The sequence below is a fragment of the Lithobates pipiens genome, unplaced genomic scaffold (assembly GCF_037356315.1).
Source record: "Lithobates pipiens isolate NorthernLeopardFrog02 unplaced genomic scaffold, aLitPip1_a1.2 Scaffold_8, whole genome shotgun sequence".
NCBI lineage: Eukaryota > Metazoa > Chordata > Amphibia > Anura > Ranidae > Lithobates > Lithobates pipiens.
In genome coordinates this window covers 628,979,450-628,994,340 of record NW_027507903.1, presented here as the reverse complement: position 1 = coordinate 628,994,340, position 14,891 = coordinate 628,979,450, and the positions used below count along the sequence as shown (strand labels likewise).

The following is a 14,891-nucleotide window of genomic DNA, read 5'->3' as shown; positions in this document are numbered from 1 at the left end:
AAGAAGACTAATACAACCATCACATTTAATAACCAGTAAACATCAATATATTGCATTTTTATTCTTGGGTTTAGATAAGCTATATGAAAATAATACAATACACATTGTAAAGTTTTGAACTGCATTATCTTGGAAATATAATAGATAGGCAACGCCTTTCCTAACATTGAATAGTGGTTTCAAATTAGTCATATCTACTGTAGTAGGGAACAGACACAAAGGGTTAACCTGAACGTACACTATATTGTCAAAAGTATTGGGACACCTGCCTTTACATGCACATGAACTTTAATGGCATCCCAGTCTTCGTCTGTAGGGTTCAATATTGAGTTGGCCCACCCTTTGCAGCTATAACAGCTTCAAATCTTCTGGGAAGGCTGTCCACAAAGTTTAGGAGTGTGCCTATGGGAATGTTTTACCATTCTTCCAGAAGTGCATTTGTGAGGTCAGGCACCAATGTGGACAAGAAGGCCTGGCTCACAAATTCTGCTCAAATTCATTCCAAAGGTGTGCTATCAAGTTGAGGTCTGTGCAGGCCAGTCAAGTTCCTCCACTCCAAACTTGCTCACCCATGTCTTTATGGACCTTGCTTTGTGCACTGGTCCAAATCATTTGGTGGAGGAGGGATTATGGTGTGTGGTTGTTTTTCAGGGGTTGGGCTTGGCCCCTTAGTTCCAAGGAAGGGAGCTCTAAAGGCGTCAGCATACAAAGACATTGTGGGCAATTTTATGCTCCCAACTTTGTGGGAACAGTTTGGGAATGGCCCCTTCCTGTTCCAACATGACTGCACACCAGTGTACAAAGCAAGGTCCATAAAGACATGGATGAGCGAGTTTGGGGCGGAGGAACTTGACTGACCTGCACAACCCTTGAGTCCTGAGCTCAACCCAATAGAACACCTTCGGGATGCATTGGAGCAGAGACTGCAATCCAGGCCTTCTCATCCAAAATTAGTGCCTGACCTCACAAATGTGCTTCTGGTAAAACATTCCCATAGACACAAACCTAAACCTTGTGGACAGCCTTCCCAGAAGAGTTGAAGCTAGTATAACTGCAAAGGTTGGACCAACTCTATACTGAACCTTACAGACTAAGACTGGGATGCCATTAAAGTTCATGTATGTGTAAAGGCAGGCGACTCAATACTTTTGACAATTTAGTATATTTTCATATTGCTATTTCATTTAATTGGTGAATGATAGGTTGTTTTAGTTTTTCATTTTTAGTTTTTTTCCTACAACTAAGCCTGCCTATGTAGGTATCACAATCATTTTACAATTGTATTTGTAAACGAAACAATACACAATTGTATCGTGCTTGCATATGTAAATGCCGCGTACACACGACCGGACTTTCCATCAGAATAGGTCAGATGGAATCATTCTGTCAGATAGTCTGATCGTCTGTGGGATAGTCCGATCGTTTTTCTTAAAAAAATTCAGACAGACCTAGAAATAGAACATATTTCAAATCTGTCCGACGGACTTAGTTCCTATTGGGAAATCCATTCATCTGTATGCTAGTCCAACGGACCAAATACGACACAAGGGCATCTATTGGTTACTGGCTATTGAACTTCCTTTTCTAGTCCCATCGTACGTCATCACATTCAAACTGAACAGACTTTCGAATGGACTTTAGTCCGTTCATATGTGGGCAAGTCCGTTTGTTCGGAAGTCCATCGTAACTCCATCGATAGTCAGTCGGGAAGACCGTCGGACATGTTCTGCCGGAAAAAGTCCGGGCGTGTGTATGCGGCATGAGTCTTTTTTTAGTATCTGTGACCAACCTAAACTCTTTTGTTATACAAAACATTTCTCAGAGCTTTCTTGATATCATTATTCCTCAGACTGTATATGAAAGGATTTAAGAAGGGAGTGAATACAGTGTATAATAAAGCCAGGGTCTTACTGATAATTTGAGATTGTCCTCTTTTTGGGATCAAATACATGGTGATTAGAGTCCCATAAAATATAGACACCACTGTCAGGTGGGAACTACAAGTAGAAAAGATTTTTACTCTTCCCGAAGAGGAAGATATCTTTAATATGGCTAAAACAATGCATGTATATGAAACTACTATCACTAGGAACGGTACCACCAACACAGGAATGCTCAATATCGTGACCTCCAGTTGAATTGAGGATACGTCTGAACAGGAAAGTTCTACCAGAGGATCAAAATCACAAAGAAAATGGTCAATGGTGTTTGGTCCGCAGAATTGTAGTTGGCACATACTGAGAGTTAATATTAGTGCTACAATGCAGCTGAACAGCCAAGATACAAGAACTAACGTAATGCAAAGTGTAGGGCTCATAATGGAGGCATAAAGAAGAGGAGAACAGATGGCTAGATAGCGATGGTAGGACATCACCATTAGAAGGAAACATTCAGATGCCTCTGAGAAGCCAAAGAAATAGTACTGAGTCATGCAGCCAGAGAGAGATATGGAGGTCCCCTCGTGTAGTACAATGTTTAGCATGTTTGGGGAAATATCTGTGGACAAAATGATGTCGCTTATAGAAAGCTGGGTGAGGAAGAAGTACATTGGAGAATGGAGGACCTTACTGTAGGACACCAGTGCAATGATCAAGAGGTTTCCACATATTGTCATGCAGTATATAATAAGGAAAAAGGGAAAGAGCAATATACTTATTACTTCATGATTTTGGAATCCCAGAAACAATATTGTGGTGACTTCACCCTTATATGTGGACTGTATAATGAGAGAGCAAATGCATTATAATATTACATGAAAATACACTTTACTCATATCATTTGATATACTGTATTAATATATGAGGACTATCATGCAATCTCAAATAATAAAACAAAAGAAAAAAACAACAGTTTGAACTTCAAAAAGCCAAAACTTATTTTTGTTCCCATTGACACAGCAAAGAGTAAATTTGTTGAAATTAAGGACAATCCCTTTTTAGCTGTCACTGAAAAAAGTGTACCGTTGAAAAATGTCCTCCATACGTAGTGTTTCTTTGAATGATAATTCAGTTTTAATAATAATTCAATTTTATTTTTATTTATGTTTATCCCTGGGAATGATTGGCATTAGGACAAAAATAAAGGGAAAGTCTAATCCCTCACCATTCAATCCAAAAAATTGTTACTGTAAACTAACAGTACGGCAATCCCTTATAAAAGAAATATAGATAAAAAATAAAGAGTCTTCACTAGACTCTTTTTGATTCAAAACTTATAGTAATGTGGAATAATGTGTTCCTTGCCATAGGCTTTCGTTTCTTCCTCCGACTAATATATAATTGCTGAAGTGGCATAGGGGGTCAAAGAATGAAATTTCCTTATTAAATAATTAATACATGTAAACTAAATTTCCTTAGTTCAACATAGTGATAATTAAAAAAAATAAAATAATAATCATGTATTCAATGAATAAACAATCCCATTGATCCTCTGTATAAATTGATCATCCGAACCCCATGTGCACAAATTCCCATCCGTGACTGGAAAAAACTTTTCACCAATTTGTGCGATACCACCACCTTCTAGAATGGACACTCACCAGAAAAAAGTAAAAAAAATGCGCCTCTGGTTTATGCTGGGTTAACCACTCCACTCTACGGTATGTCTGAATATTCACAAATTGGTTACCAAAGATTATTCCTTATACCTCCACATTAATCTTGATCTCTCACGGAAAGCAGACAAACATCATTGTGCAACATGTTTAAAAAAATTTTAAGACAATAAAATAGATATATAGATGTACGCTCACAAATAAAGTGCCTTTTGACCAGCACTAAGTCTTTCCAGCAGTTAGTTTCAGGGCTAGCTAGCGCCGTTTCCGTGTCCTGAGATCGGCGTGCGGTTCCTGTAAAATACATTTTAAACATGTTGCGCAATGATGGTTGTCTGCTTTCCATGAGATATGAAGATTAATGAGGAGGTATAAGGAATAATCGTTTAATAATTGGCAACCAATTTGGGCTACTTCAGACATACAGTGGAGTGGTTAACCCAGCATAAACCAAAGGCTAATTTTTAACTTGTTTCTGGTGAGTGTCCATTCTAGAAGGTGGTGGTATCGCAGGGATTGGTGAAAACAATTTTTTTCAGTCACGAATGTGAATTTGTGCATGTGGGATTCGGAGGATCAATGGGACTGTTTATTCATCGAATACATGATTATTATTATTTTTTAGTTATCACTATGTTGGACTAAGAAAAAATTAATTTACATGTATTATTTAATAATTTTTTATGTATCACATATAACATTTGTTCATCTGTTTTGTGGTAAGATATATTTAATATTGGTGAGATCAGCGCAGTTAGCCCTTATACACACGGTCGGACATTCCGATGGACAATGTCCGATAGGACCGTGTTGTCAGATAATCTGACAGTGTGTGGGCTCCATCGGACTGTTTCCGTTGGAGTATCCGACGGACCAAGTTTTCCAGCTGGGCTATAAAATTTTCCGACAACGTGATCCGATCGGACTTTGTCCGATCATGTGTAGAGAATTCCGATCGGACAAAGTGCCACGCATGCTCAGATCAAATTCCTAGACCAAAGCTATTGGCTACTAGTCTGAGCGTAGTCCCGTCCTAACGAAATAGTGTTATCACGTTAAGTACGATCATATTTTCTGACAACTGTGTGTATGCAACAGTTTCCGACAAAATCCGTCGGACAAAATCCAACGGATTTGGTTGTCAGAATGTCCGACTGTGTGTACAAGGACTTACACTTTTTATTGTAACATTTTTTACACCACATTATTGATGGGGGATCCATAACTGCAGAAGAACTAACATTTAATTTAAAAACACAATCACGTGTATATATATATATATATATATATATATATATATATATATATATATATATATATATATATATATATATATATATATATAGCGCCAATGACACATTTTTCCAATTACCGTATATACTCGAGTATAGGCCGACCCGAATATAAGCCGAGGCCCCCAATTTACCCCCAAAAAAACTGGCAAACTTATTGACTCGTGTATAAGCCGAGGGTGAGACATGCCTGTCCATCCCTGTGTGTGTGTCCGTCCATCCCTGTGTGTCCGTCCATCCCTGTGTGTCCGTCCATCCATCCCTGTGTGTGTGTGTGTCCATCCATCCATCCATCCTTGTGTGTGTGTGTGTCTCCATCCATCCATCCATCCATCCCTGTGTGTGTGTGTCTCCATCCATCCATCCATCCATCCATCCCTGTGTGTGTGTGTCTCCATCCATCCATCCATCCATCCCTGTGTGTGTGTGTATCCATCCATCCCTGTGTGTGTGTGTGTCTCCATCCATCCATCCATCCGTGTGTGTGTGTCTCCATCCGTGTGTGTGTGTGTGTGTGTGTGTGTGTGTGTGTGTGTGTGTGTGTGTGTGTGTGTGTGTGTGTGTGTGTGTGTCCAGCCTACCTGTGTCCCGAGCCTTTGTCCCGAGCCTCCGTCCCGTGTCGTGCCTTGCCTTCGTCCCGTCCCGTCCCGTCCCGTCCCGTCCTGTCCTGTCCTGTCCCGTGCCGTGCCTTGCCTTGCCTCCGTCCCGTGCCCTCTTCGTCGGCGGCCATTGTAAAATTCAAAAGCCGCGCCTCCTCCTTCGCCTGTGATAGGCGGAACACTGAATTTCCCAGCAGCCTGTGTTCCGCCTATCACGGACGTCGTATCATCCTCGTCCGTAGTACGAGGATGAGAAGATGCCCGTGATAGGCGGAACACAGGCTGCTGGGAAATTCAGTGTTCCGCCTATCACAGGCGAAGGCGGAGCCGGAGGCGCGGCTTTTGAATCAGAATGGCCGCTGTCTGTCTGCTCGACACGCTGATCGAGCGGGCAGACAGCGATGACTCGAGTATAAGCCGAGGGGGGCACTTTCAGCCTCAAAAAAGAGGCTGAAAATCTCAGCTTATACTCGAGTATATACGGTAAATTTTCTTGATTAATTTTTTTATTAGTTTAACAAAAGTTGAAACACGTGGAGCCAATACATAAAGAAGAGTAACAAATATGGCTACAAACACTGAAAACAAGGACAAAAAGAAAACTAAAATTTGCCCCATTGGAAAAAAAGAACAGCCAGGCAAATGGAAAAAAGATGATGACATCAAGTTGGGGTCTAGGATTTCTACAAAAGCTTCATTAAATAAGGAACAACAAGAGAGTAGCATCGCTTCAGGCAAACTATAAAATGCTTCACTGCTATTGCAGGAAGTATATATAGCTGCTATAGGAAGCCGGGTGCTTTCCAGCATCTGTAACCAAGAAGCAGATGCAAAGGCGAGATAGGTGATGGCACACCCAGCATAAAATCTTCATACTTTGTTGTAGATCCATGAAAAGAGAGGACATTCATTCACAGCTGTGATCCAGTCCTATTAAACCAGAGGCGTCGGGTTAGGATAGGGGAGCTTATGGGAGCAGTAAAGGAGTTGTCAAGTAGTGGGCCTGCTATTTCTGGACTTTATCCAAGAGGGCTGCCTAAATTTTTGCGTGGATCATAGTCTGAGTGACCCTTTTTTTTTTTTTTTTTTTTGAGAGAATGGAATTTCAACATGCAGTGGGGCAATTGACATGCCTAAAAGTCAATTAAATGACTAAAGCTCCGTACACACGAGCGGACTTTTCAACATCCAAAGTCTGACGGAATGATTCCGGCAGACTATTCGATCGTGTGTGGGCTGCAACGGACTTTTGATTCGCAAAAGTCTGACAGACTTTAGAAATGGAACATGCTTCAAATTTTTCCACCAGAACTCTGCCGGACCCAGTTCCTACCGAAAAATTTGCTCGTGTGTATACTATTCCGACGGACTAAAACCGACGCTAGGGCAGCTATTGGCTACTGGCTATGAACTTCCTTATTCAAGTCCAGTCGTACATCATCATGTTCGAATCCGTCGGAGTTTGGTGTGATTGTGTGTGGCCAAGTCCGCTCATTCGGAAAGTCCGTCAGAACTCTGTCAGAACTCCGACAGAACTCCTTCGAAAGTCTGTCGGACATAAGTCTGGTCGTGTGTACGCGGCAAAAGAGATTTCTGAAGGTTGCTGAAATAGCTAACTGAATCATTTACAGTAAATTACTATTATTATTATTATTATACACGATTTATATAGCGCCAACAGTTTATGCAGCACTTTACAATGTATAGGGGGACAACACAAATACAGTACAATACAAAAGGTACAGGAGGGCCATGGTCGTAGAGCTTACATTCTAAAGGGAGGGGGTGGTGGTGCAAAAGGTAATAGCTGCAGAGAATGATTTGATGGGGGTGGCTCCGGACAGTTGTTGGGTTTGGGTGTGAATAAATAGTATGCTTTTTAAATAAGCTAGAATACATTTTTTTTATATTTCCCTAGACTTAAACTTTAATATTTACATATTTTAAAAATATTACACTTACACTGTTTATCATTGATCCCTGATAAAAATCCATAGTGGTTAAACATTTACTGGAACATAAACCACCATAATCCTTTTAAAAAAATAATGTTTTTTTTTTTTCAATTACAGAAATTATTTAAGAAAACTATTTAAAACACACACTTTTCAGTTGTTTGAAATGTTAAAACAAAACAATAAATAAGAGAAAGAAAAACTGCAGAAGAAAGAGCCTTATTAAATGAGCATTTCAGCTTATTTCCACAAGTATTTTCAAAAAACAGGTCTGTAGGAGAGCTACAGTATGTAGGTAGATAAGGCCAGTTTAAAATAGCATACATTATTGTGCAAGCACTTATATATACATACCTTGAAAAAGGATAATTAATTCTGTAGAGAATAAAACATTGCGCTCTGGCTTCATGCAATCTCATTTTCAAAACATATCGATGCTCCTGAGACTGGAGAAAAATAATAAAAAATATATATTTCCAATATTTAATATATAGTATTTATCTTAATTGGGGAAAGACATACTGTACATATAAGATTCGATTTAGAAAGGTCAAACTTTCATCAGACCAACAATGGTAAACATAATATTTGTGGTAGAAAAGTGAACATTTTTTTTTTTTTTTTAGCCTCATCCTCTTAATTTGTCCATAGCTTACTAGATTACAGTTTCATGTCAGTGGACCTCCACACCAGCCAATTTAAAGTAAACAGGGTGCAATGGTATGCATAGACGTGCCACTACTAGGTCTATGCATAGCATTTGATTACTTTATTATTAATCATGACTTCTATAGCCCTAAGCCCTTGTACACACGGTCAGAGATTCTGACAACCAAATCCGTCGGATTTTGTCCGACGGATCTTGTCCGAAACTGTTGCATACACACGGTTGCACAAAGCTGTCGGAAAATCCAATCTTTCAGAACGTGATGAGGTAATTTCGTTACGATGGGACTACATTCAGGCTAGTAGCCAATAGCTTTGATGTAGGAATTTGATCTGAGCATGCGTGGCACTTTGTCCGATCGGAATTCTCTACACATGATCGGAGTATGTCCGATCGAAGCAGTTTGTCGGAAAATATTTCCGGCAAGTTGGAAAATTTGGTCCGACGGATATTCCGATGGAAACAGTCCGATGTAGACCACACACAGTCGGAATATCCGCCAAAACGCTCCGATCGGACACATTCCGAAGGAATCTCCGACCGTGTGTACAAGGGCTAACAGTTTGTGCAGAGCTTTACAACAAAGAGTTACAGTTACAATATAATTTAAAAAAGGGGGGGGGGTTAGGAGGCCCTGTTTAGGAACATTTACAGTCTATAAGGAGGGGAAAGTGGTATAAAAGGTAATAACTGTGTTTGGATGAGTTGATGAAAAAAGAAAAGTTCAGTTATTAGTTGGAAGGTGCAATAGACTTCCCTAAAGTTTCCAAAGGTGGACAGAGTAGGAGAGAGCCAGGCTGACTGGAATAGAGAGTTCCAGAGGATAAAAGAGGCTCTGGAGAAGTCCAAATGTGAGCATAGGAGGAGGAGAAAAGCAACTAAGAGAGCAGAAAGTCTTGGTAGGATCAGATAGGATAGTTTGGGTGATATTTTGAGACAAGACTGATGTTGTAGCTTGGGGTAGAATTGTGAATGGCTGTGAATGTCGTTGTTAGTATTTTACATTTTCTTTATTGGAAAATCCAAGGCCAGTGGAGGGATTATCATAGAGCAGAGGTGGACACTGAGTGGCTGGCATGATGAATGAGTGGGCAGGTGGCATTCACGATAGACTGAAAGGGGAATAGTGTGTATAGAGTAAGGGCAATGGGGAGAAAGTTGGAATAGTCAGGGTGGGAACATAAATGGGTAAATTAGTATCTTTGTGGTTTTGCTGGTTAAAGCGGGATTCCACCGTTTCTAACGTTTTTTTTTTTAGGCATAGTGAAAATCAATATTATTAAGAAGGCTAACACTTACTTCTGTTGTTTCTGCCATCAGCAGCATGCCTTTGTCTCCTCATAAATGACTTTATAAAACCGTCTCCCGACGGTTTCCATTTTGCCTGTGGGCATGTGAAGCCCACAGGCATCCTCTTCCGGGAGTGTGTGATGCTAAATGACCAGCATGCACCGCCCGATCTATAAAAGATCTCGCGCATGCGCAGTAAGCGCAATATCGAGCGCCGTCAACAGCTCCGGTTGCCATGACAACGGGTGTTCTCGTCGGAAGTCCCGCCCCGTTGTCATGGCAACTGAGATAAACAATGATACAAAAACGTCACTTCCCTTCTATGACTCGCGCGAGATCTCTAGACTCCTAGATCTCACAGACTCCTGGGAAAGAAAAAAAAGATCCCAGGAGCCCATGCGGCAGACCGGAACAAGTGACCTGCCAATTAAGCCCCGCCCCTTTCCGCATCGGCTCCTCCCCTTTCCGCAATTCACTGGGACAGAAAAATTGAAATATAAAAAAAACGGAGGAAGACAGCTGAAAGGTAAGGGGGTTACATAGCGTTTAGGGAAGGGGGGATCACATAGACCTAGGAGTGTATTTTAGGGTGGACCTCCGCTTTAAGAAGAAGCATATTTTGAAAACATCTACGCTATTTGGACAGTGATTGGATTTGGAGCTGATAGGAAAGGTCAGGGCCCAAGAATAAATCTAGGACCCTGGCATTATTGGAGGGACTAATAGTTGTATTATTATTCTTAATGGAAAAATGGTGAATAAGGGCAAAGAGGGAATATTTTGGACTCAGTTTTATAAGTACTTTATTTTCAGAAGTGGTGTGACATCCATACTGGTATGTCAGTTAGTAAGCTAGCAATGCAAAACAAGGCTGAGGGGGTGAGGTAAGGCTGTAGAAAGATACATGTGGGTATAATCAACACAGAGGTGGTATTGGAAGCCATGTGAGGTTACCAAGTGATTAATGGAGGAAAAGTAGATAAAGAGTAGAAGGTGTCAAAGGAAAGAGCCTTGATGGAGTTTAACAGAAAAAAGATGTGGACAAGAGGAGATAGAGTTTTAGTTGACATTAAAGGAATGCTTCATTAATATTTAGGATGTGAAGAAGGAAAAAGAGGAGTCTTGGAGGTTAATGGAGTTAAGCTGTTGAGGAGGAGCAGGGGGCCCAATATAATAAAGGCAGAAGAAAGATCTAATAGTATGAATATGGAGTATTGGGCATTGGTTTGATCAGATAGTAAGTCATCAATGAGTTTTAGTAGGGCCATTTCTGTGACGTATTGCAGGCAAAAGTCAAATCCTAAGGTCAAAAAGGTTGTTCTCAGTGAGGTAGCAGGCCCGGAAGTTGTAGACTAGGTTGTTCTAGAAGTTTAGAGGTAAACGTAAATGGGAACACAGCGATAAGTCTTAAGTTGTTCAGGGTGGTAGGGTCCCATGAGGGCTTTTTAAGTATGGGGGTGATTGGAGGGGAGATGAATATACCAGCAGAGAGGGAGAGATTGAAGATGTGAATTAAAGAGCATAGATCAGAGCAAGAGGGAGACCATAGTAGTTGTGAAGGAATGGACAGGTGGTTAGGCGGGTGCCTGAGAAGAGTTTGGCAACCTCCTCCATAACAGGGTTAATAAAAGAAGTATTGAATTTGGCTGTACACTGGGCATGTTAGGTGGGGGAAAGTTCTGGCAATGGATATATCATCAAACTTATTTTTGAAATGTACTAAAAATGTGTAGCAACAACAAATACAAATCAATTCAACCAAGGAAAAACAAAAGTGTAATTGTCCATCAATAATAAGATCAATCCTCCGTGAGAAGAAAAAATCTTAATCCAACAAGGATGGGATGACAGTGTGGTAATAAGAGTGATAAAACAAGTTTGTTTGGCAGGATGGAGGCAGGAATTGTATTTCAGGAGGGAAGATTAAGATTTACGTTGTCATTCGTTTTTCAAGATTGTAGCAGTCTTAGCCCCTGTACACACGGTCGGACATTCTGCCAACCAAATCCGTCGGATTTTGTCTGTCGGATTTTGCCCGTTGGATCTTGTCCGAAACTGTTGCATACACACGGTCGGACTAAGTTGTCGAAAAATCTGATCATTCAGAACGTGATGACGTAATTTCGTTATGATGGGACTACATTCAGGCTAGTAGCCAATAGCTTTGATGTAGGAATTTGATCTGAGCATGCGTGGCACTTGGTCCGATCAAAATTCTCTACAAATGATCGGAGTATGTCCGATCAAACCAATTGGTTGGAAAATATTTCCAACATGTTGGAAAATTGGGTCCGACGGAGATTCGGACGGAATCAGTCCGATGCATACCACACACAGTCGGATTATCCAATGACACGGTCCGATAAGACGCATTCCGACTGATTCTCCGACCGTGTGTACAAGGCTTTAGTTTAATTCCTTATGCAGTGAATGGGAGTAAGTGTGACTAGTGAGGATGAGAGTGAGCTTTTGTACACAGAAGTACTTAGGTCAGGGCAGGGGTGAGATTTTGTCATAGATGTTATCAGTGGCAGTCTAGGGAAGAATATGGTTAAATTTGTGACGTTTTCTATGGGTAATTATTTGCTGCTTGGAGGGATAGGCAATGGGACACCATGAAACAAATAAACTAAAGTTTTGAACAGAGAGAATACAAAGGGTGATGCAAAGGTTGCATGGAGTGCAGAGATGAGAGAATACAAGGTGAAGGGTGTTAATATCAGAATGAGTGAGTATGCAAGTCCATTGCGAGGTCAAAAGATGAGGTTAAGTTAAAAAGTTGAGATGTGACAGGGCAGTGAACATTAACAGGGATGTTAAAGTCACCAAGAGTGACAGTCATGGCTGAATTAAAAGCATCATGGGCCTGGTGCTGAGAATTTTGGTGGCCCTTTTAATGGAAATAAATAAAATCAAAATGGATTTTTTTTTTGTTAACAAATTAAACATTAAAACTAATTAAATTAAATTAAATAGAGGGGGGGGTGAAAAATAGAAGAAGGTGGGGGGGTGAGAGAGAGGGGGTGGGGGGAGGTTGAGAAAGAGGGTGAGAGAAAGAGGAAGGGTAAGAAAGAGAGAGAGGGGTGAGAGAAAAATGTGCATGTCAATGCCACCGTGATTTACGTATCAATCATATGTACACTGCACACAGAGCAGGGCTGGGCAGCATTAGTGACTCACTCACACCACTGGGCTGGGCCTATCTTAAGGAAAGGGCCTGGAGCTGCAGCTCCAATAGCCCCTATGTTAATCTGGCCCTGGTGACAGTGGGTGCTTCAGAGGAGAGAAAGTAGGTTAGGCAGGCAGGGGATGCAGGGAAGAGTAACACTGGTCCAGGGGTCTGATAAAACAAGGTGATCCACAGAGAAACTGAAGATGAATACAGTGAGCCTCGAAAGAGGAGATGGATAGAAAGGGAAGTGAAGGAAGAACTTCAAAAGTGTTCAATGGGGATAGAAGGAATCCAGCTATACCTCCTTTTCATCCACTGGGTCTGGGTAAGTGAGTCCAATTGAGGCCACCATAGGAGAGGGCTGCAGAAAGGGCAGAGCCAGTTTCTTGAAGACAAATTTCTGTAACATCAAGTAGGATCAAGGAATGTGAGACAAAAAGGTCATGGAGAGAAGTGAGCTTGTTACAGATAGCGCTGACATTTCAGAGGACACGTGAGAAAGGGGAGGCTAGTTCATGGAGGCATAGGGATAAAGATTAGAGTGGGTAGATTGTGGCTATTGCCAGAAGAAATAAGGTGACAGTAGTGTGGACAGATGGCTAGGATCAAGGGAGATATCTCTAGAAGTTGGGAAAATTAGGAGGGTGAGGGAAATAAAATGACAATAAGAAGTATATGACTGCATGAAACATGCATAAAACATTGTACAATGGCAAAAAGAAAACCAAGTGGAAACATTAAACTCATTGTTTATATATTTTTATTAAATCTAAGCAATTGTTGAAGTTTGACATTTGACACTATGCTGCAGCAAAAATGAAATTTCTAAAGAAAAAAAAAAATGAATGAAATGTCACGGCAATAAAATTTAATTGCCGGCAAATTATAGAAAAATGTTTAAAAAAACTACATGGGGTGCCCCCAAAATCCATACCAGACCCTTATCCAAGCACACAGCCTGGCAGGCAAAGAAAGGGGGGATGTGTGAGCGCCCCCCCCCCACTGAACTATACCACGCCACATGCCCTCAACATGGGGGGATGGGTGCTTTGGGGCGGCTCTGCCCCCACCTACCCCAAAGCACCTTGTCCCCATGGGAACAAGGGCCCCATCCCCACAACTCTGGCCTATGGTTGTGGGGGTTTGCAGGCAGGGGGCTTATTGGAACCTCAAAGTCCCCTTTAACAATCCCGGCCCCCTATATGCATGAGTATGGGGTACATAGTACCCCTACCCATTCACCAAAAAAGTGTAAAAAAAGTAATAAAAACATAGAGACAGTTTTGAAAATTCCTTTATTAAAAAAATAAAAAACTGCCCCCCGATGTAGATCCATTGTCAATTATGACAACGTTACCACCGCCGGACCCGAAAAAGAAAAGAAAAATCCCTACTCTGTCAACTAAGACAAACCACCAAATGCCTAGCTTGCCATTTGACAGTTCTTATATAGGTAAGGGGAGGAGCCACCTGGCAACACCACGGGGGGCACAGCCCCCTTGTGACATCACCGACTGGTGCATGCTAGGTCGGTGACATCATAAGGGGGCTGTGCCACCAGGTGACATTGCAAGGTGGCCCTGTCCATACCTATATAGGAACTGTCAAATGGCAAGCCAGGCATTCAGTGGTTTGCCTTAGTTGACGACAGAACATTTTATTTTTATTTTTTTGAGTCCGGCAGTGCAGCGGGTGGCATGACTGATGATGGATTTACATCGGGGACACTGTTTTTTAATTTTTTAATAAAGGAATTGTCAAAAACTGTCTCTGTGTTTTTATTACTTTTTGACATTACAAGCTAAAAAAACATTTTGGACCACATGATTGTCAGGCAATTGTCATTAAGCTGATCAGAGTTAAAAAATCTATTATAATTGTTAAAAAAAAACACATATTCGGCAATAGATATGGATATTATTACTCAAAGGCGAAACAACAAGGGGGGATAAGAAACAAGGGAAGGGAATAAGCAACAATAATATGTGTATGGTCCTTATGATGGGGGTCATACTCTATATGAATGACAATTTGAAATACATTGTGAAAGAGGATTATCAATTATAAAATCAAAAATCAATTATCAGGAATCAATATTCTAAAAAACAATAATTTAAAAATGAATCGATCAAAAAATAAACCAATTAAAAAATGATTATTCATAGATAATAGCATGTGGACATTAATTATTAAAAATTATCTTATAAAAATGTATTTATAAAAATCAATCAATTAAAAAAACTAATCAATCAAAAAAAAAAAATCAATTAATAAATAATATTATTCATAGGTAATAGCATAAGGAATATATATATATATATATATATATATATATATATATATATATATATACACACATTCTC

The 14,891-nt window shown here is 40.5% G+C and overlaps 1 protein-coding gene across 1 annotated transcript; it reads right to left on the bottom strand.

Annotated features, from left to right (window-relative positions):
* Positions 1 to 1,115: 1,115 nt before the first annotated feature.
* On the bottom strand, positions 1,116 to 7,702 carry LOC143964030 (olfactory receptor 1468-like). Its single transcript, XM_077473746.1, has 2 exons — positions 7,407 to 7,702; positions 1,116 to 2,716 (listed from the first exon to the last, which is right to left on the bottom strand). Exons 1-2 carry the CDS (start codon positions 7,437 to 7,439, stop codon positions 1,790 to 1,792), a joined length of 960 nt encoding a protein of 319 aa, XP_077329872.1. The 5' UTR covers positions 7,440 to 7,702; the 3' UTR covers positions 1,116 to 1,789.
* Positions 7,703 to 14,891: the final 7,189 nt, after the last annotated feature.

Excerpts from the sequence above, each read along its gene's own strand:
- LOC143964030 (XM_077473746.1), bottom strand. The coding sequence starts at position 7,439 with ATGGATTTTTATCAGGGATCAATGATAAACAGT. Across the intron at positions 2,717-7,406 it reads AGGGATCAATGATAAACAGT|TCCACATATAAGGGTGAAGT; the intron begins GTAAGTGTAATA and ends CTCATTATACAG.